General features: G+C 36.5%; 1 protein-coding gene across 3 annotated transcripts in view; it reads left to right on the top strand.

Annotated features, from left to right (window-relative positions):
* Positions 1–20,124, top strand: part of LOC101174717 (collagen alpha-1(VII) chain) — a 59,289-nt gene that overhangs the window by 26,782 nt on the left and 12,383 nt on the right. The window contains exons 49-92 of one of the 3 annotated variants that reach the window (XM_023952395.1): positions 465–500; positions 647–691; positions 1,076–1,147; positions 1,283–1,318; positions 1,623–1,649; positions 1,779–1,817; positions 1,894–1,956; positions 2,849–2,887; positions 2,979–3,032; positions 3,114–3,146; positions 4,039–4,104; positions 4,259–4,303; positions 4,389–4,424; positions 4,499–4,525; positions 4,636–4,707; positions 5,466–5,528; positions 5,775–5,792; positions 5,903–5,938; positions 6,018–6,056; positions 6,136–6,171; positions 6,255–6,383; positions 7,001–7,099; positions 8,294–8,494; positions 8,793–8,900; positions 9,590–9,634; positions 11,155–11,226; positions 11,600–11,656; positions 11,764–11,808; positions 11,949–12,020; positions 13,773–13,826; positions 14,170–14,220; positions 15,381–15,434; positions 15,516–15,569; positions 15,691–15,729; positions 15,856–16,305; positions 17,419–17,454; positions 18,139–18,165; positions 18,233–18,292; positions 18,650–18,775; positions 18,978–19,049; positions 19,190–19,225; positions 19,457–19,516; positions 19,627–19,671; positions 19,755–19,790. In XM_023952395.1, coding sequence (XP_023808163.1) covers positions 465–500; positions 647–691; positions 1,076–1,147; positions 1,283–1,318; positions 1,623–1,649; positions 1,779–1,817; positions 1,894–1,956; positions 2,849–2,887; positions 2,979–3,032; positions 3,114–3,146; positions 4,039–4,104; positions 4,259–4,303; positions 4,389–4,424; positions 4,499–4,525; positions 4,636–4,707; positions 5,466–5,528; positions 5,775–5,792; positions 5,903–5,938; positions 6,018–6,056; positions 6,136–6,171; positions 6,255–6,383; positions 7,001–7,099; positions 8,294–8,494; positions 8,793–8,900; positions 9,590–9,634; positions 11,155–11,226; positions 11,600–11,656; positions 11,764–11,808; positions 11,949–12,020; positions 13,773–13,826; positions 14,170–14,220; positions 15,381–15,434; positions 15,516–15,569; positions 15,691–15,729; positions 15,856–16,305; positions 17,419–17,454; positions 18,139–18,165; positions 18,233–18,292; positions 18,650–18,775; positions 18,978–19,049; positions 19,190–19,225; positions 19,457–19,516; positions 19,627–19,671; positions 19,755–19,790 — 2,910 coding nt within the window. The remainder of the gene's footprint in view (positions 1–464; positions 501–646; positions 692–1,075; positions 1,148–1,282; positions 1,319–1,622; positions 1,650–1,778; positions 1,818–1,893; positions 1,957–2,848; positions 2,888–2,978; positions 3,033–3,113; positions 3,147–4,038; positions 4,105–4,258; positions 4,304–4,388; positions 4,425–4,498; positions 4,526–4,635; positions 4,708–5,465; positions 5,529–5,774; positions 5,793–5,902; positions 5,939–6,017; positions 6,057–6,135; positions 6,172–6,254; positions 6,384–7,000; positions 7,100–8,293; positions 8,495–8,792; positions 8,901–9,589; positions 9,635–11,154; positions 11,227–11,599; positions 11,657–11,763; positions 11,809–11,948; positions 12,021–13,772; positions 13,827–14,169; positions 14,221–15,380; positions 15,435–15,515; positions 15,570–15,690; positions 15,730–15,855; positions 16,306–17,418; positions 17,455–18,138; positions 18,166–18,232; positions 18,293–18,649; positions 18,776–18,977; positions 19,050–19,189; positions 19,226–19,456; positions 19,517–19,626; positions 19,672–19,754; positions 19,791–20,124) is intronic. The other 2 variants (XM_023952396.1, XM_023952397.1) reach the window with 2 other exon arrangements.

Consider the following 20,124-nt stretch of genomic DNA (forward strand, 5'->3'; position numbering starts at 1 on the left):
TCAGCAGAAATAAATGTTTATTTTACCATTTTTGGTGCATATCAGCCAGAAATGCATAAATCTACCTACCATACATTAAATCAGAGCTAAAAAAGTGATCCTTACTGTATTTTTGGAATCATAAAATCCTTGAAATTGTTTAAATAGTTTTTAAGCTGTTTCAATTGTGTTGGACGTTCACATTACAAGTGTGTGCCTCTGCACTGATGCACACCTTACAGCAAAATACTTTCCTCCAAAAATGTGCTTCAGAGTTTGGAATTTTCTTGAGAAACCAAACCAAATTAAAAACTAATTTTCTTCAACTGAGTCCTACAGTTAGAGTTCTTTTACTTGAACCTGTGTGGATGACATGGGTCTCTCAGAATATAAAGTACAGAAAAATATCTAGTTCTGTTTGTTTTCAGCTTTATCATTGAATTGTAGCGTTTTAAACTAAATGCAGATTTTGTGAATGTCCTCAGGGAGCACCTGGCAGTGAGGGAACTCCAGGAAGGAAGGTAGTCTGTTTTTTCAGTGATTTTTCTAGATTAATATAACTTTAATATGTTTCTCATGGAATATTAGGTAGTAGTTGAAAAATAAAATAATAAAAATAAAAATAAAATAAATATACGTATTGATAGATTATTCTCGTTTTTGACAGGGTGATCAAGGACCACCTGGAGAGCCTGGTGAAAGAGGAATAAGGGTAATTCAAAAAGTCAAAAAACCAGCAGAAAAATCAGTCAGGCGATCTGCAAACAAGAAATTTGCATTAAATATGTAATTTAATGTAATTTTCCCTCTCACTTTATGAATTGGCAGACCTTATAAATGGGATTCACCAAATTTTTTTTATCTTACTTAATGGCATAGCAAGCAATACATTGACAGCTTTTTTAGTGTAATGTCTTGTGTTTTTGGTGATAAACAACTCTTCTGTTTGGGTTCCGTCATTTCGATGCAAGTTCTACCTTTATTTAGTTGATAACATTATTCAAAAAACATTTTTGAATAACAAAGCAAAATTGGTTTTGAACCTTTAAATAGAAAAATAAAACAACCTACAATCCATATTTAAAATGATCATCAGGGTCCACTTGGGTTACCGGGGCGACCTGGGGAACGTGGTGACAAAGGAGATCCTGGAAATCCCGGCCTACCTGTAAGTTCTTCAGCGTTATGTTTCTTGAAAAGATCCTTTAGCCCTCACAGACCAAGAAAAAAAATACAAAAAATACTACTATAAATAATAATTATTACAGCGCTTTTGTAAAATGTCAAACTTTTTCACTTTAAGGGTGCTGATGGGAAAAAGGGAGATACAGGCGAGCCGGTATGTGTTTTCACGTTCACCCCTCCTCCTCTCATTGATAATTACGTTTGTAATTTCTCATTATTCAGCGTGATCATTACCATTCACCCTCTTTATCGTCAGATCCCACTATCTCCTTATTACAATAATTATCATGCGATTTCTGTTTTGATTTGTTATTAATTAACTTGGCTTTTGTGCGTGTCACTTCCCGCTGCATCCTCTGACCTTCCTTTGTTTTGCAAATGTGGAACGTGTGTCGGATTTTAGATTTGAAGTGTTCTGTGTCTGTCTCTCTTTTGGTCACGGTGGATATGTCACAAAGGGGAAACCTGGGCCTCCTGGAACACAAGTAAACAAGCCTCAATTATCATTTCATCTTTGATCAAGCGTGACGCATTCATTGCAACAAATCAAAACAGAGCACAAAATCTGGAACCAATCATTCGAAACAGTGACCTGTGATTCTTTTATTCACCAGATCTTTACAGACAACAACGTATTGACCAGAGTCATCAAGGTGATCCCGAGAATAAAATGCCACGTTAATTAAAATTAATGTTATAAATTGTTGAAATTTGTATTTTATCCTGTAGGGTGAGCCGGGAGAGCCTGGTCAGCCTGGTTCAAAAGGAGAAATGGGTCTTCCTGGGCAAAGAGTGAGTTTCTCCAGCTTTATCTCATTGTTTAAAGACCCACTCCAACGAAATCGTGTTTTGGGTATTTTTACATGTTCTTGTGGCATTTTTACAATAATGAAGTATATATGTATTAAAAAAAAAGCCTAAAATTGCATTTTTGAGTATTTATTATTTCAAATCATTGTGAGTCAGGAGCAGAGGAAAAAAATCCAGTTGGAAAAAGCTTGTAGCTGTGACGTAGGTGCTACAGTTTACTGGCCACAAGCTCCCTGTTCCGCTCTTCATCCACTTGCAGAAGACTACATGTACGTCTTTGTTTTTCTCGTGAGAGCTGGCTTTTGGCTCAAAACGTACAGCTGGGTGGCTTCAATAGTGCTTGCCATTTTTTTTGCACTGGTACTAATTTGGTGGGGTTGTAAGGGGCTGCAAGATACTGGGAGAGCTCGTAAACCAAAGGGTGCTGATTATGTTGATCCCGATCGATGGATGTGACGGTAGATTGTGGCACATCAAAGGTAAACAAAAAATATATTTAAAAAAATCCCCCAACGAATCATCATCTTCCCCATGTAATACGCCACTAATACAGAACAGAACGGCCAATCGAGCATCCTCTGTCCACGGAGCAGGGGCCGCTGTATACTCAGCAGCGGTTAAGCCAGCCGAGCTTTAAAAATTTTATGCTCCCCCCCATAACGCAACATGCAGCAGAGCATTAAACGCGATCATCACTGTTTTCATATTAAAAAACACCTTATCTGTTCTAAATATGTATTACTACAAAATACTATTAATACACACAATAAACATTTGTGTAGTCTTTTTAGAAACGCTTTACAAATAGTTAAAAAAGATTATCAGAATGGGTCTTTAAATTCATAAATTAATATAAAAATTTGTCTCTTTCCAGGGTCCAGAAGGGAGACCAGGATTACCAGGAATACCTGCAGTATGTGTCACAAAAAACTTGATATACACTCTGAATCAGCAGGACTTGATGTTTACTTTCCAAAAAAGATCCAAACCCTGTTGCTTTGCAGGGCGGTTCTGGCAAAGATGGACTTAACGGTGTAGCAGGAGCTCCAGGAGCAAAGGTTGTGCACTTAAAGAAAACACTTTTACTTTTTTATTAAGATTTTAAAATTATTTTAACTCATTGTTTGTGATTATTCCAGGGTGAAAAGGGTCAAAAAGGAGAGCTTGGACCAGTAAGTGTATAAATATTTGTTTTCTAACTCTCAAAAGTTCATCTCTACATTTCAATTTTTGCACACAAAAAAGAATCAAACTACAAAGAATAGTAGTTTTTCATTATTGTTGCTCAGCAGATGTTACCACCTCATAGAGCTCGAGCAATATTTAGGTATAAACAGTTCCCTCTGGGGATAAAACGGCAAATATTAAATTAAAACAATAGATTTTAGCAAAATATTAGTATGGAGTAGTATGTTAGTCTGTCTGTGGAAATAAACTACTGACTAACAGTTTCTATTATTGCAGTGAGGTCTCTGGATGTTATTTCTTTTTTATTTAATGTGAATAACTTATCCTGATTCTCAAATAGGATAATCATCCGTCCATTTTCGATCTTATTATTCAGGAGCAATTTTCAATAATGACATGTTCTTTACATATTTCACAGTAGCTCTGTCAAATTTTAGAAGAAAATGACCCAATGACACGTAATTTTAAGTGATAATCCCCCTTTTTGGTTTTCATCTAATGTCATAGTTAAACCACATTTATTTTTATGTCAGGCTGGCAAAAAAAAAATGTTGACACTGACAAACATCAATGCGTGTGGAAGGAACATTCTACAAAATATCTACATTTCTTTTTTTCCCCCAGTAGTTCTCTCTCTGGTTTTTGCATTTTACCTCACCAGTTTCTAAAATCCCTTCATTTTGTCTTGTTTATTGTGTCCCTGGGATATAATTTATTTTAAGGATTTCAAAATAGTTTTTGGTGATGCATAAATAAACTCCAAATATTTAAATCCAGTTCTATTTTATTACATTTGGAACTGTTTTAATGTAAATGTGCAGCAGAGCATGTTTATAATGTGTATCAGGTTTTAAATGTTTTCATTTTTGACAAAAGCGTGGAGAAAAGGGTGACCAAGGTGGGGTTGGAATCATTGGAAGGCCTGGAATACCAGGATCTCCAGTAAGTATACTTTAGTTGTATAATATTATCATTACAGTCCAACATAATTGCATGAATTTAAACTGTGGGATTGCACACATTAATTTTACCCTAATCTTTAGAAAAAATACATAAATAAATACCGATTAAAGAAGAAATTTCCTTTTTTTTGCAGGGGAAACCTGGTGTTGATGGGAAAAGAGGTATACCAGGAGTCAATGTAAGGAAATAAGATATTTTATTTGATATTTAAAAATATATATATAAAAAATATATATGTATATTTTAAAAAATATTTTTTTCAGGGAGAGAAAGGATTCAAAGGAGATGAAGGAAAAAGGGTCTGCTAACTGTCTTCATTATCCTATTGCTTTAGATTGTTTTGTCCGTGCTTTAACTTTCTTCTTTGTTGAAGGGGGACAAGGGAGAAGCAGGTGCAAATGTAAGACCTTTTTAAAGGTACAAAACAATTAAGTCCATTTTGCAACTTTTAAACTGAAATTATAAGTGAGCACTGCTCTCTCTCTCTCTCTTTTGTTTTTACTTTTGTAGGGTAAAGATGGAAGCAAAGGGGAACCTGGACCTCCAGGTTTACCTGGTAGCCAAGTGCTTGTCACTCCTGAGGTAAATATAATATTTTGTCTTTATATTCAGGGATGTAGATGTTTTATGGTTTCTTTCAATGGTTTTAATTCCCACCCTGAACATCTTATCTATTGTTAAAGCGTTATCAGTGGTATTTTTAAAATGATTATGCCTTGTTTAGGCAACATGATAAAACCTGTGTTGTTTTTTTAGGACATTGTTGCTGCAGAGCGGCAGTAATAAATTAGAATTTCACCTCTGATTTGTGGGCGGGATTGATGGCACGGAGTAAGCCAACCCCACTTCCGGTCATCTCATACTAGCTTACAGCCCCTCACAACCCCACAACAATCCACCTGTACAGTTTTGAGACAGATGCTAGCTAGGACGAGAAAATTGAAGACGTATATGGATCTATATATGTCTGCAAGTGAATGCATCAGAATTGAGCGGAGCCTGCCCATTATAGCCTAATTAAGAATAAAGAACAAATAAATACTCCAAAATGCAATTTTTAGCTTAATTGTCTTTAAATATGTTTTCCATCATGAGAAAAACGCCTAAAGAACGTGTAAAAAACACCAAAAACACAATTTTCATCAGACTGGGTCTTTAAAAGAAAACCTTTCCTGATATTTCAAACCCATTTTTTTAGAAGAAACATTTGCAACAGCATCGATCAAATTACTAGTCACGTACTTTATGTATCTAGCTCTGTGCAATAAACAGGTACCAAATGAAAATGGAGAACTTGTACATTTTGTAAAAATGTTTTATTTTGATGTGACTGTTGTCAGGGAGCCACGATGGATGAAATCCGAAAAGCTTTTCCAATGCCAATGGGTCCTCCGGGCGCAACTGTGAGTTCACTATTTATACACAACATGTTTCTTCCTGTGGCATCTATTGCTCATAAATATTCACTTCTACTGTTGCACAGCATAATTCATATGCTACCTGCGTGAAATCTGAGTCATCATCTGGTTAAGACTTCAACACTTTATCATGCTTACAACAGGCTGTGAATAGACACTAAATGGGCACATTTGACGTCATGCATTTTAAATGCATGTTCCAATGCATTCCTCTTTTGTTCCTGTGTTTAGGGAGCACCAGGAATGAAGGTAAGATGGTTGAGATACTTATAACACATGTGGGTTTTAAAATGAAAATGAATGCAGCAACATAATACAGACATTAGGGTTATTTTTTCTTTTCTTTTTTTTTTTTGCAGGGAGAGAAAGGAGAAAGGGGCCAGAGAGGGGAGAAGGTAGTGACAGATGATTGTTGTAAATACAAAATAGGAAAGGGGCAATTACATTTGTTCATACCATTTCCATTTCTTGCAGGGTGATGCTGGAGCTCCTGGAAAATCTCTTGAGATGAAGGTTGAATACATATTATCCTAATTACATTGTCATTTCATATGCATGAATCCTTAATCAACACATTTTGCTTTAACTTTAGGACATTGAAGAAATGTTTGAAGCTTATGGAATAAGGGTGAGCTCTTACAAAGACCATTTTTACATTAGGGTGACAGATTTCCATTGCGAGTAGCAGACTTTGACTATCTTTTTCTTCAGCTGCCTTTGCTGAAGGCTTTGATTGACAGGTTGCTGCAGGACGGGATAGAGGAGCTGCTCCACGTGCTTATCCCCGCCAAGAAAATCAAAGAGAAAGAAACACACACCAACGTCATCTCTGACTACACTGTATGTATCATCTGCAGAGCGTCCAAATTTAAAATACTTTACCCGTGCCTTCACCCTTCTGCCTTTGGGATATTGTAAAGCATCATTAATGGAAAAACAAAAGTGGCACAAACGTGATTGATGGAAATGATTACGTGACAAGAGTTTCAGAAGCTATAATTTCTTTGTAAGCAAAGTTAAAGAAAAGCCAAAGAATAAAGAAAACAGTTTACAAAAAGTTTTGATCAAATCCAGTCATTAACTTTAAAATGACTCATAATGTGGCCATCAAGAGGATGATAATGACATGCAATCTGATTATGAATCAGATTTACTCTTTATAAATGATCACTCAAAGTGAAAGGAGGGCTAAAAAACTCACATAATAGACATTTGCAGAAAAATATACAAAATACATTTAAATTAATGTCACAAGAAGAAAACCAATGCCAAGATGTATAAGAAAACATTAAATCCATTATTTGTTTTTAAGTGTTTCTGGACTCAACCTCCATGCTTCTCATTTGTTACCATTTCCACCTCAAAACCAAGCTTTTCTTTGCTAAAATCTTTTAAACTAAAAGTTGTCCACATTTTCGTTCATGTAAAGGGCAGTACAGAATTTTTGTTTTTTATAGGGATCAGTGAAGTTTGACCTCACCAGCCAGCCGCTGTCAGAGTTGGAGGACAAAGGTGGCTCTCATTTGGACGACCAATCTGCAGAGCATTTGTTGACAGTAAGTTATTTCATTTAAAACATTGAGGGGGTTTAAAAGTAAAGCTATTTTGAAATCCACATTTTTGTTTCAGCTCAGGGTCACTTTTACACTTAAATTTAGGGTGTATTCAGACTGGACACATTTGGTCTGCTTTAAGTGAACCAGAGTCTGTTCTTCCAAAATTCTGGAATAAAGTCTAAATACCAGAAACCGCTCTCAGAGCCATCTTTGGAGGTGGTCTTGGTTCGTTTACAATTAGACTGAGCTTTGTGATTTCACAACAGCTCATTAATGCAAACTGAGCATCTTTGTGACACTTTGATTGGCGGCTATTTAAAAGGACAAACACTCAGAAAGCAAAAATGTATTTTTTTTTACATGTGTTCTCTTTCATAAGAAAAATGACACAAGTATATGTTCAAAACTCAAAAAACATAAATTTTATTGGAGGGGGACTCTTAAAGCACTGCCACAACACCACAATGATGAGACACAGCAACTCATTGAAATGTGGTTGGATGAATGCAGGATCATTAAATCAACTTTTAGCGTGATACACATTGCTTCTCCCTGTTTTGTCAACAATCTATTTGCTGCTGCAAGACACAGTGTCAGCTACACAACTGACGATGTGTCTCGCAGGCGAAACGTAATGGAAGTCCAAGAATCTCAAGATTTTCTGAAGTTAAAATGGTAAAATTTTAGGGATTGTAACACCTACTACTTTTAAAACAACATCATAAACACATAGCAGCCTACCTTCATACCTAATGTCTCCTCCGCACTGCAGTTGCTAGCATCCTCTGAGCTAAAATCTCCTTGCCAGTAACCGCCTTGCAGCATGCCTCCACCATATCAAAGTTACAGGTAAAAAGTGTTGTTCTTGACGTTGAATACTGGTAATCGAAATATAAAGCTTTAAGAAGTTAACTGTCCCGATAAAAATTGTAAAGTGCAGCACGTCCGCTTCGACCTGCCTTCGTAGTTCCTGGCCACTGACTGATGAGAACTCTAGTAACGTGGTTTTGTTTACAAGCTTTGGTCTGTGACAGAATGGTCCGCTTGATGACAATCTGAATACAGACCAAATGCAAGGTTTGGGACTCGATCCGGAACAAATGAAGTGGACTCGATCCGGAACTAAGTATTTTTTTAATACACCCTTAACTTTTAGTTTATCTGTGTACTTTTTAAATTTTTGTGTTTTTGAAGGAGCCTTTAAATGGAACTTTAGAGGCTCCAACCTCATGGACCATCATCACCGCAGACCCACAACAAAGGACTAAAACTGACACCAAGCTAAATGGGTCCAAGGAGAAGGAGCCGGAAGACTTGGAAGGGGATGAAGTATCTTCTCTGAAAATGAATCAGTCTCTGCTCACTTCCACTGTTAACTATACAACCACAAATGAGGTGAGAATATAACAGCAAACGCAAGAATTTAAGCATAGTTGTAGAAGACGTTTTGTCACAAAGGAGGTTTTAATTCTGCTCAGTATCTTTATTTTCCCTCTGGATCATCAAATAAAAACAGTCAGTTTAGTAAATGCACTGTAAAAATGTTAATCATAAGGATTTTAAAGCATGTATCTCTAAACTAACCCATAATATGTGTTTTAAGCCAAAAGGTTTTTAGATTTAACTGGAGTGTGTGTAAACTATTAATTCTCTGGTGATTTTAACAACTTTCAAACTTCAAATTTGGCTTTAGATGTTTTCCGGGTTACCTGAAACTGTGAAAGAGACTCCTCCACTCAATCAGGAAGATCCACTAAAGAAGAATTCCACAGCAAAGAAGAAGAACAGGGCGCGTGGGAAAGTAAAGTTTCCCTATTTTTAAGAAGGTTCCTTTAAAGTGTTAAAAGGCCACAGTGACATTTGTAGGCTTCTCTCAATTTCTATACACACCTATCAAATCTATAATTTTACAGAGTGTAAATGAACGTGTACAGACACCAGAAGTTTGATCCTAACTTTTAGGTTTCACCTTTTTTGTGTGTGTTTTTTTTATTGGATCAGCTGTATATCACATAAAAAGGCTCAAACTAACAGTTACTGCTTGAACCAGTTGGTTAAAACAACCCAAACCCATAAATTAAACCGCGAATAAAGGTCTTCGGTTGTGTTATATTTTTAGATTAGATCCTGTTTATCGATGTGCATCATTTACCTCAAATGATCCACAGTGATGTTTTTAATCATCTGAATGGACAAATAGTTTTCAGTATAATTTAACACAATAATTAAAACACACAAAAAGCACAAATCATTGAACAAAAGCAGCATGAGTGAGATGAAACAGAAGAACCCTCCAGTGTGATCTGCATTAATAAACATGAATAACTAAACACATTTATTACATTGAAAACTGTTTGTCCTGAATATGAGTATTAACTATTAATTTACTTCCCTTAACTAACTAATAGCAGTTTCATATCTGTTTACGTTCAAATTGTACAACATGAGAAACTTCTATCTGTTCTCTCCAACTTTTAACTTTTTAACCAGGCCAAAGGAAGCAAAGGACGCCAAAAGAGGCAGAGACATCGTCTGGTAATCAATCCCAAAAGCGTTTAGATAAAACATGAAAACTAACCCTAACCCAAAATGGAATAAAGATACAGTGTCACTGTCACCCTGCAAACTACTGATCTAAGTCACTGACTGTATATAAGAACCGGACTGAGCAGATGTGATGTCACCCAATGAAATAAAGTCAATTTAGTCGACATTTTTTCACGGTACGGACCCTGCCATTTTGGAGCCAGATGACGTCAGTAAGCAGTCGTTGGTTGTATTTAGTCTGAGTCAACATTACTATGGCAACCACTCTTACCAATCAGAAGTGAGATTGTTGGAAGTCCACACCTCAACTACTAAAATTAGGTTTGGGACAATCTGTCAATGAAACAATTTGAATGATCAACATGAGATCACATAAAATAAAATAAAACACATGTAAAAAAATTAGGATGCATGCTAATAAAAGGTTTCAGAACAAAAATGGTTGTTCTGACAAATTTAATGACTGACTAATCGCTGTTTAGTTCTTAATAGAAATCTATGAGATTTTGGTTTATTGGAACCAGCAGGTTCTTCCTGTTTGGAATACAAGGGGGGGCGGGGTCACTCAGTCCAGTTCTTCCATACCGTCATTTGTCTCAGTGCAAAACCTAACATGACATAATCTGTGTAAATATAAGTTTTGTTTCTAATCTTTTATGCAAGATAATTACTTATAACTAAATATAAAAAAGCACAACCAACTAACCAGTTCTCTCTAAAAAGCATGTGTTTACCTTCTGCAGTCTACCGTCACAAAGAAATCTTATATGGATCTTATCTGAATCTTATATGTCTTCTTTTTTTCCCCGTACGGCAGCCCTGACGTGCGAATGACATCAACAAATCCCTCAACGTAAAAACATATTAAAAACCACAAATGACAATTAAATAGGCAAAATAAATAAAAACTAAAAAAACATTAAATTTTAGGAATTAAAACAAAATTTCAGAAACCAAAACACAATTTCAAATAAATGAAACTAAACAAAAACGAAGAGACGTTTCAGAAAAGAAAAAAGTCATTTCCAGAAATCCAAATAAGTTGGTAGAAAACTAAAGACAAAAAGAAACCAGAAAAAGTAGGGACTATAGGACATCAGTGACAGGATGACGAAATCTAGTGGCTTCATGCTTAATAACTCGCAATAAAATGATGGACAAAAGTCATCATCCAATCTGTGATGTCCCACAGTCTCTAGCTTTTCCATTTTTTTATTGTGGTTTTTTAACATTTCATTTTGATTTCTAAAAATTTCTTTTGTTTTCCACAATGTTTTTCTTTTCTTTTCATTTTTATAATTCTGTTTGGTTTCTGAAATTTTCTTTTGATTTCTAAAATGTAATGTATCTTATTTTTTCCCCTCTTTCTTATTTGTAGTGGAAACTTTAATATGTTTTTACTTTTATGTGATTTGCCCTTTAGGGTTTGCTCTACTTTTGACCTCAAATGCCATCTTAAAAAACTATCAAAGTGTCTTCCTATAACAATTTTATTTCTTTACTTTGAGACGGGTGAAGACAGCAAGCAAGAGGAGGAGGAAAAGTCTTCTAATGGCGAAGAATATATTTATGACTATGAGGTGAGCAGCTGCTGAAATAAATTAGTAATTCTTTCACTGCTGGAAACTTAAACCTGCTGGTTTTATGTGGTTTTTGGTATTTGTTAATATGTTTTTGTGTCAGATTTTGAGCACTGGCTCCTTTTTCTTAACCATTCAGTCAAATTCCTTTTTTTTCTTTATAATAGAGCATAATTCTTTAGTACTCAAATACATTTGTTCCCAAATGAGCACAAGAGAAAATTGATTAATGTAACACCCACTACCTGAATTTGGCCATTAAGTCAGAATGAGTCGGTTGTTATATTTCTCTGCATCTGCTTTGCATGTCCCCTGCTGCGAGTGTGTGAGTTAAAAAGTTATGATGAGAGAATTGTATTTTTCTCTGAAACAGGAAGAACTTTCCACCGATGACCCACCATCCTCTCAGGAGGGGGCAGAGAACAAAGAGGTAAATTTGCCTCAAACAGAATTTTCTTTTCTGTGTCAGATAGACTGGGTATAAGTGTTATGATTCATTTTTAATGTTAAATATGTTATTGTCTTCTTTGCACACAGCTTGAAGTCCAAACACATGAATTCCCCCTTTACATGGATAAAAAGGTAAGCCTGTTATTTCTGTCGCTCAGCTGTTAAAACACGAACTCCTCTGCTGATGGAAGGAGGGCGAAAACAGCGGAAGTAAGTCATGTACAATTACGCTGCACCTGAGGAAGAATTCTGCTTTCATTTGTGTTCTACAGTTTCCCACAAGCAGTCCTGGACACCTCGAAATCTACAGTCATCATGTTTTACCCAGAGAAGGAGACGCACTGGTAACAACAGTCTATAAATGAACTAAATGTGTTTGGACTGCAGAAAAAGAAACATCCAAAACCTTCTGCCATCATTTTGATGTCTTTGGGGTCTAATATTCACATTATGGGCAAATGTGACTCCATTTAGTTCTTATATGACCCACATCAGTCTGAAAATAACATACATTTTTGTATCAGGTGAAGGCTATATTTATGTGGATCACATTTTTCCAAGAGCAGCTTCAGTCTGTAATCATGTCACATTTTATCTGACCTTACTTACATCACCAACCAGTGATAAACTGGTACATTTAAGAAGTTATAATATCAGGCAAAAGTTTACGATTTTTTGTCAGTCACTTCCAAGTGAATATTGTATTTTATGTCATTGCACAGATTAAAATAATTGGATCCTTTATTACTTTTGATTTTAATGACTATGGCTTCCAGGTAATGAAAATCCCATATTTAGTGTCTCACAAAATTAAAGTCTTGTTGAAAGAATTAAACGTTGGAAACTCATCATGTCACACCCTGATCAGCTAATTATTTTAAAATACCTACAATTTTTTTCTGAGCCTTTAAATGGTCTTTCATTCTGGGTCAGAAGGCAGTCATGGGGAAGACAGCTGACTTGACAGATGTCCAGACAACACCCATCACTAGGAGGCAAGGCCACAAAGGGTCATTGCTAAACAGACTGGTTGATCACAGAGTGGTCTATCCAAGAATGTTAAAAAAGATAAAAATAAACTGAGAGAAGGAATAAAATCCTTCGAGGAATATCAAGCAAAATATATCCAAAAATTGGGGGAGCATCACTTGAGCAGATTGAGACGGAACACATTGACTATAAATGTTACTTTCTTCATGTCAAGCCACCACTGATTCATAGGGGTAAGATGCTGAACCCCACTTTGCTCCTGGTGGTTAAAGGCTGGTGCCGGGGTTTGGCAGCAGAGCCACCATCAGTGTATGTGAATGTGTGTTTTGAATGGGTGAAGGGGACTGTGACTGCAAAGCGACTTAGGCCTTTTAAGTAAGGTAATAAAGCGCTATAGAAGAATACACCATTTACCATTTACAAGGTCAAAAGTGTCTTACCTGGGCAAAGGAGGAATAGTAGCTCTTTTTTTAGGTCAAGGTAAATCTTGCATTGTTTTTGGAGATTAAGGGTGTATTCAGACTAGACACATCTGGTCCGCTTTAAGTGAACCAAAATTCGTTACCCCCGCCCCGATAAATAAAAATAAACCCGAAATAAATTGTCTGAAAACACCCAAGCGATCCTTGTCCTGGACCAGGAACTGGTCTCAAACCCATCTTTCTCACAATTTGATAACCATCTTGCTCCCTAAAGTTCACCTAAATCTAAACCCCAACCATAATTATGGGTGGTGCATTTGCATAGACTCTTGCACAAATTCCTATTAGCAGGATACCTAATGACACTAATGCATATGTACACTTGTTTTCAAATATAGGTTAAGAAGCTTTTTTCTTTTTCTGATTTAATAAAATGCTTTTTAAATATAAGTGTTGACATGCCGTCTTTGGTAACTGTATCTGTGTTATGATATAAGTTATTATACATTATACCTCTTCACTTTGTTTTATTTAAACTTTGAGAGCCATCTCCACCAACTATACTGTTGTTGTTAACCATGTTTGAAATGATAACATTCCCACTCACTCCAAGGCAACAATAGTGAAGGCAGGAACTAAAACGAAAATGAAACATTTACTGACGCTGGATTTTCCTTTTCATAGATTTTCCTGACAACCACGCCGCCACCCTTACAGTCCACTGAAGACAGTGAAAAGGTAAAACGAAAAAAAGTTAGGGATAAAGAAGTGGAACTGCAGTCTGAAGCTTTAAGGACACACCAGGCATATGACTCACGTTTAAGAATGTGCGTTTAGTGTATACGCACATAGCCAATGGTGTTCACACTAGATCAGCAGGAAGAGGCTTCTTTTTCTTTTCTTTTTTCTCTCTCTTTCGTTACTGCTTACAAGCGCATGTCCACCTCCTATAGTTGGAAGAGGCTTGTTATGAAAAGTGGTATACAAGCCATTTAACTTAATGATTGTTTAATAATTTTCAGAATAAAATTTTACAATGTTTTTACATCCAAATATTGATCTGTCCTGTTTTTACAACCAGGACACTGCGATGTTCCCTCTCCCTCCAGTTGCAACAGAAGAACCACACAAGGTACAGTTTCAATTTGAAATCCTTTGTACTTGAATATCAACCAAATGTGTCTTTGCATAATCTTTGCATGCCTTGGAAAGCAAATTTCCTATATGATCCTTTTTCGCCTATCCACAGAGGACTGAAGGTTTTGGACAAGGGATTTAAATGAACTGTCATATTGGTTTAAAATTACAAAAAATAATTGAGCTTACAGAGAAAAAAAATGCTTGGCATTAAACCTTCAGACCTTTCTTTTTCCACAAAAATTTCACCAGTGCAAATTAGTGCATGTTAGTTTGTTTTGCAAGTGCGATGTAAATTCCAACAGCACGAGAAATGGCCACATGAGCAGCATGCTATCAGCACGAGTTGTCTAAATTCTGTGTTAAGTTGTGGCCTAAATAAGACATCTAAAGAATGAGTCTGAGAGTTACTTATGACACCTTCTTTCTCTCGTTTTTTTTTTTAAACAGGACATCTCTTAATTCCCACGAGACTGAAACTATAATCTTAATCTTTCATAAGAAAGTACTACATGGAGGCTGAATAAACTGTGAAGCGTTTCTCTGGTGAGCAGTCCTGAACCCGTGCAACTTTTTTGGAAGGGGGACACCGTTCCACACAGAAACAAATTCACTCATCCAACTCTGCGATTTAGTTCACGTCTTGCAGAAAGAGACTTCTGTGATGGAGTATTGCAGCAAATCCTAGGCTCCTCTGAAAATAGTGTCTTCATGTTTAAATGATGGTGATTGTCCAGTGTAGTCTCCACTTTCAGACTTTCCCAATTCCTAATTTATTTATTAAAAGTATTTTTCTGCTCCTCGAACATTTTTCTCAACCTTCTGCTGGGATCTACATCACATATAATCTTGGAAATTTTATTTATTGAACTATGAAAAAAAAAAAATTTTCTTAAACCTTTGTTACTTTGATTACTATGATGCAATGTGAAATTATATATTCAAGTTAGACAATTTTTCACTGGTGAAATTTTTTAATGTCTTTTTTTTACTGTTTACCCACATTGTGCATGTAAACTTCAGTAAAGATCTACAACAAAACTTCACAATCTAGTCTGTTTCTTCTATTTTTGAACGTTTGCATCATCCCACAAAGTTAAAATCAGATACGTTTATTATTTTTGAAAAAATAATTATGACTGGAACTTTGTTCAGGAGCCTCATCCTAATATAAGGGTGAAAAGAGACACTTCCTGGCCTGACTCTGTGGTAAAGTTATTTACATTTTCTACACACAGATTGAGAAAAATCTCATTTGATCAAAGAAAAGCTGTATTTTGTGTGTTTTAGGTGTCTATGCCAGGTGCTCTGGGTGGGAGACACCAGTATAAGGAGGCAGATAAAGTAATTTTTCTCTTTTTCTGGGTATATCTGTGTTTTAAAAATTCATGTTATAAAACATGGAAATGCAATTCCGTAGTCCATGTGGACCGAATGTGAGATTCTTTGCCTTCTTGGATTTCAGCGTCTCTCCTCTGGAGCTCGAGGTTACAATAGTTGGAGAGTAAGTTCTTTTTTCTTTTTTTTTCCAGTCAGCTTTGCAGAATCTAAGGATGTCTAACTTGTAAATTCAGATTCAGATGTAAATTCAGATTAATTTGACATATGCTGATGGATATTTCTTTTCCAGAGCGTAATGCAGGCAAAGTTTCCAAGTCACATCAGAAGGAGTGAAGAAAGACAGGAATACAGTGATGGAGACAGAGAGATTCATACAGAGGAAAAGGCAGAAGACAATGATGGAGCAATGGCAGGTGGTTACACAACTCCTGATCCAGCCCTTGAGGAAGAGGAAAGGAGTGGAGACTATGACTGGGGAACAGAGGAAGATTTGGACCGTGAAAGGGAAGAGGAAGATGGGGATCTGGAGAGGAAACGAGAGAGGGAAAGGTTGGAGATGGAAAGAGAAAGAGAAGAGCTGGAGAGGGAAACTGAATTAGAGAAGGAGCGAGAGCAAACAGAGGAGGAGGAGGAAGAGTGGGAGAGGAGAAGAGCAGAGATGGAGAGAGGTGGGGATAGGGTCTACGATGAAGAAACTGGACAACCATATCCATATCCACCACAATACTTTTTTCTCAAGGTAAGAGCCTGAGATCCAGACCTCATTATGTTTGTGCAGTGAAACAATTTATGTTCTTATTGGAAACTTTGGAAACCCTCTGCACCGCCGTGAGGTTTTCCCAAAAATCATACACGTTCAGCCACAGGTCAACTTTGAAATCAACCCATCTGATAGCGGCCCAAACAACCACCCAGCTGCCTCCGTGATAGGAGCCACGCTTGAAGTTGCTCCCTTGTGCCCTTTAGAAATTCAGCCACCACTAGACACTGAGTTGACTTGTTTATGAAACTAAAATATTTTTGAACCAATCAAGTTCCAGTCAGAAAATCTAGTTGGCCAAAAGAAAACTGATTGCTAGAAAAAAAAAAGGTCTCTAAAGTCTTTACTTCTCTTTGGACCCGAATCCTTATCCCCCCGCTTGTTGCTCGCACGGAAAACATGTAAAATAGTTTAATTCTCTGAATAACTTTTAACTTTTCAGCAAGAATTGAATATTTCCCTAAAGCCTAATTACCTGAAATTATTAAGCTGCCTAATGGCTGTGCACATCCCATTCTAAAAGAACAATCATTTAGAGCATCATCCTCCACTACACAAATTAATTTCACCTGAAGATAATTATATCAAATGGTTTAGACGAATCAAACTCACTGGATTAATTTAATGTTTGTGTTCAAAATACAAGATTTAGTGGTAGTGTTTTTTAAAGACCCACTTTTGCAAATGTTCTTATTGCATGTTTTACATTATAGAGCATAAATATCACCAAAACTAAGCCTAAAATTGTATTTCAGAATATTTCTTTATTTTGTTAGCTCCAATATTGCTTTCAATTTTTGTTGCACCTCTAATATTAAGTTGGAGGGTTAGAAAGACCGTGTAAACAGATGGATGATAGGAAGTGGGGGTGTGGTTACTCTGCATATACAATCCTGCCCGTAACTCAGAGGCAAATTTCGAATGAACTACTCTGCAGAAACTATGTCCTCGAAAACTACACAGGTTTTTTTTTTATTTTGATTAAAAATAGCATGAGTATAATTAAAAGACCACTGGGATCTGTTTGAAAATAGATCAAAAGTTGATTGAAGTTTAATGAAAACTGTTTGATCCATGTTTCTTTTGTTAAAGGGACAACCAGGTGAAAATGGGCAACCTGGAGAAAAGGTAAAGGCCGATGCTATTTCTAAAATAAGCATTTAACAGACTCCTAAAAAGCACCACCAAAAGCAGTTGTCATTTTTATAATCTTTTAGCTCCCTTATTTGTTTTAGCTGATAGTTTTGTTTTTTTAGATACACTCGAAGAGTTTGTTTCAATAATGACTAATAAGAGTTTTACTAACGAAGTTATAAAGGAAGATTTGTGACATTTCTTTCTTTTTTTTAGATTTCAATGAAACTCATCCTTGTATCATAATTTACTGAGTCATAGATGTTGTCGCAGCAATTACACTGACAGCATCTTTATCATCAGTAAGAAGCATAAAGCAAGAATGACAGTCGCCACATGAAATGTGCCATCCCTTCATGAATATACCATGGCTGTTCTGCTGCCTATTCACATAACATCAGTAAATGACATCAGAGCTCAGGGAGAGCTCCTCTCCCGTCTCGCTTGTCAGTAACACCACTCAAGTCCAGGCCTTTGATGTCCCTCTGCTCTATTTCCGTATGACTTTTAGACAGTAGATTAAAGCAGGCATTAATAATTCCCCTTGTTAAACATGCTGACAAGTCATGTTTTTTTATTTCAAATTCCTCTGAGTTTGCTTATTCGAGCACATTCAGAAGACACGTCATAGTGATTTATTTATTTTATGTTTCTAACTGCAGTTTTTGTACTTCACAGGGGGAACTTGGCGAAAAGGGACAAAAGGTAAGAGTGGAGTTATTTGAATTCAGACTTCAATCAGCTGTGTTGATTTGGCTGTTTTGTGTTTCAGGGAGAACCAGGCATTGGTCTCAGAGGGCCAGAAGGCCAAGCAGGTCCACCAGGACAAAAGGTGAATTAAATTCCCCTTTCCCTGCTCGAAATGCAAAACAGAAGCAACAGATGACTTCAGAGTTCCTGGAAAAGCAATTAATCCCTGCAGCCTTCTACAACATTCACTTTGATGACGTTGTTTCACATTGGAGTTTTAATTTAGAAGAATTTAATTGGTCCAGTGATTCACTCTCATTTAAAGTTGAACTTTTGATTTAATAAAAGCAAGAATGACTTGTGCTGACATCAATTATTCCAGTGTAATGAAGGAGCCAGAGTAACAACATTCCATGAAGCAAACTGCCTGTTTGTCTTCCAAACATTCAATTTGTCTGTCTGAGGCTCGCTTTTGTTATCGTTTGTCTCTCTACCTCAGGGTGAGCCTGGTGAGCCAGGGCCTCCAGGGGCTCAGGGCATCCAAGGTATTCATGGTAATCCTGGTATCCAGGGCTCCCCTGGGCTTAAAGGACCCCCTGGGGATCCTGGAGAGCCAGGTAGAGAGGTACATCATCATTTCTCTTTACTTAAGAAACCTTTGTGCTCTGTTCCAATAAAACTGCAATTTTTAATCAATGTTTTTTGGTAAACGCTGCATGCAGAAACATGTACATTGCAACAATTAGTTGTTGGACTTTTAATGAAAGAGAATTACTTTGCCACAATAAAATGGAAGTCTGAGTTTAAAATGTTGGTGTGTGATGAAGGGAGAACGAGGGAAAAAGGGGAAAAATGGATCCCAAGGAGCTCCAGGACCTCAAGGTCCCCCAGGACTTGATGTATGAATCCATTTTACATTTCATTTCCCAAAGTCTTCCATTTTACATTTTTAATTTTAAGGCTCAAGGCTGTTTAAAAAACAAAGAAATGTATTTCTTTATTTATTAAACCATATTTTGTTATGCTTCTGCCCAATAAGGGACTCCCTGGTGTTCCTGGAGCAAAAGGAGAAAAGGTATCTACTAATAAAACTTAAAAGTTGTTCTCTCAATTTTTATAGTCTCTGTTGGGAAACTTATGAAGTACAAAAATAAATGTTCTTCTTTGCTTTATAACATTTTCAGTGCTCAGGTTCAAGTTTTGTTCATATTTGTGTCTGTTGTTTTTTCTGAGTATGTTTTTTTTATTTTCTAATTTTCTTTGGGTGTTAAAACTTCTTAACTATAACATCTCTTTTCATTTACAGGGTGACAGTATTCCAGGGGAACCTGGTGCGAGGGGGATGGCAGGCCCTCCAGGAAGACGAGTGAGTCTTCTTATCTCCCTTCATCCTCGGATATTGCCTTTGCTTAAATATTTTAAACATAATACAGTCATAATACACATAATGATGCAAACAATACATTTTGTTTTTAGGGTGACAAGGGTACTCCTGGTGTTAAAGGACCTCTTGGTCATATTGTGAGTTACATTTCAAAGTTTTTTTCTGTATATATGCATCTTTTCTTCTCATCAGATTTTTAGTTTTGCATTTTCTTTTTTAGGGTCCTAAAGGCTTACGTGGAAGTAAAGGTGAAAAAGTGAGTCCTTTCTTTATTCAGACGTGTTTGACTGAGTGAAACAATCGGAATTTAAACAGACACATTCCAGGGTCGGTTTCAGAGAATCTTATCAACGTGATACTAAGGACAAATCCATGTTTCAATCCATGTACGTGTGAAGTCAAACTCTTTATTTTTAAAGATGCTTAAAATATTTACAATAGGAGAATGTAGCCACGAGTGGGTCCAAGCCCGGGTCTCATTGTGCCTGGTCCCAAGCCCTGATAAATACAGAGGGTTGTGTCAGGAAGATCTTTGCCAAACCAAGTATGCAAATCTGACTTATGATATTGGTTGAGGCCCGGGATATGCA

Source organism: Oryzias latipes, chromosome 23 (genome assembly GCF_002234675.1).
Source record: "Oryzias latipes chromosome 23, ASM223467v1".
NCBI classification, from domain to species: Eukaryota; Metazoa; Chordata; class Actinopteri; order Beloniformes; family Adrianichthyidae; genus Oryzias; species Oryzias latipes.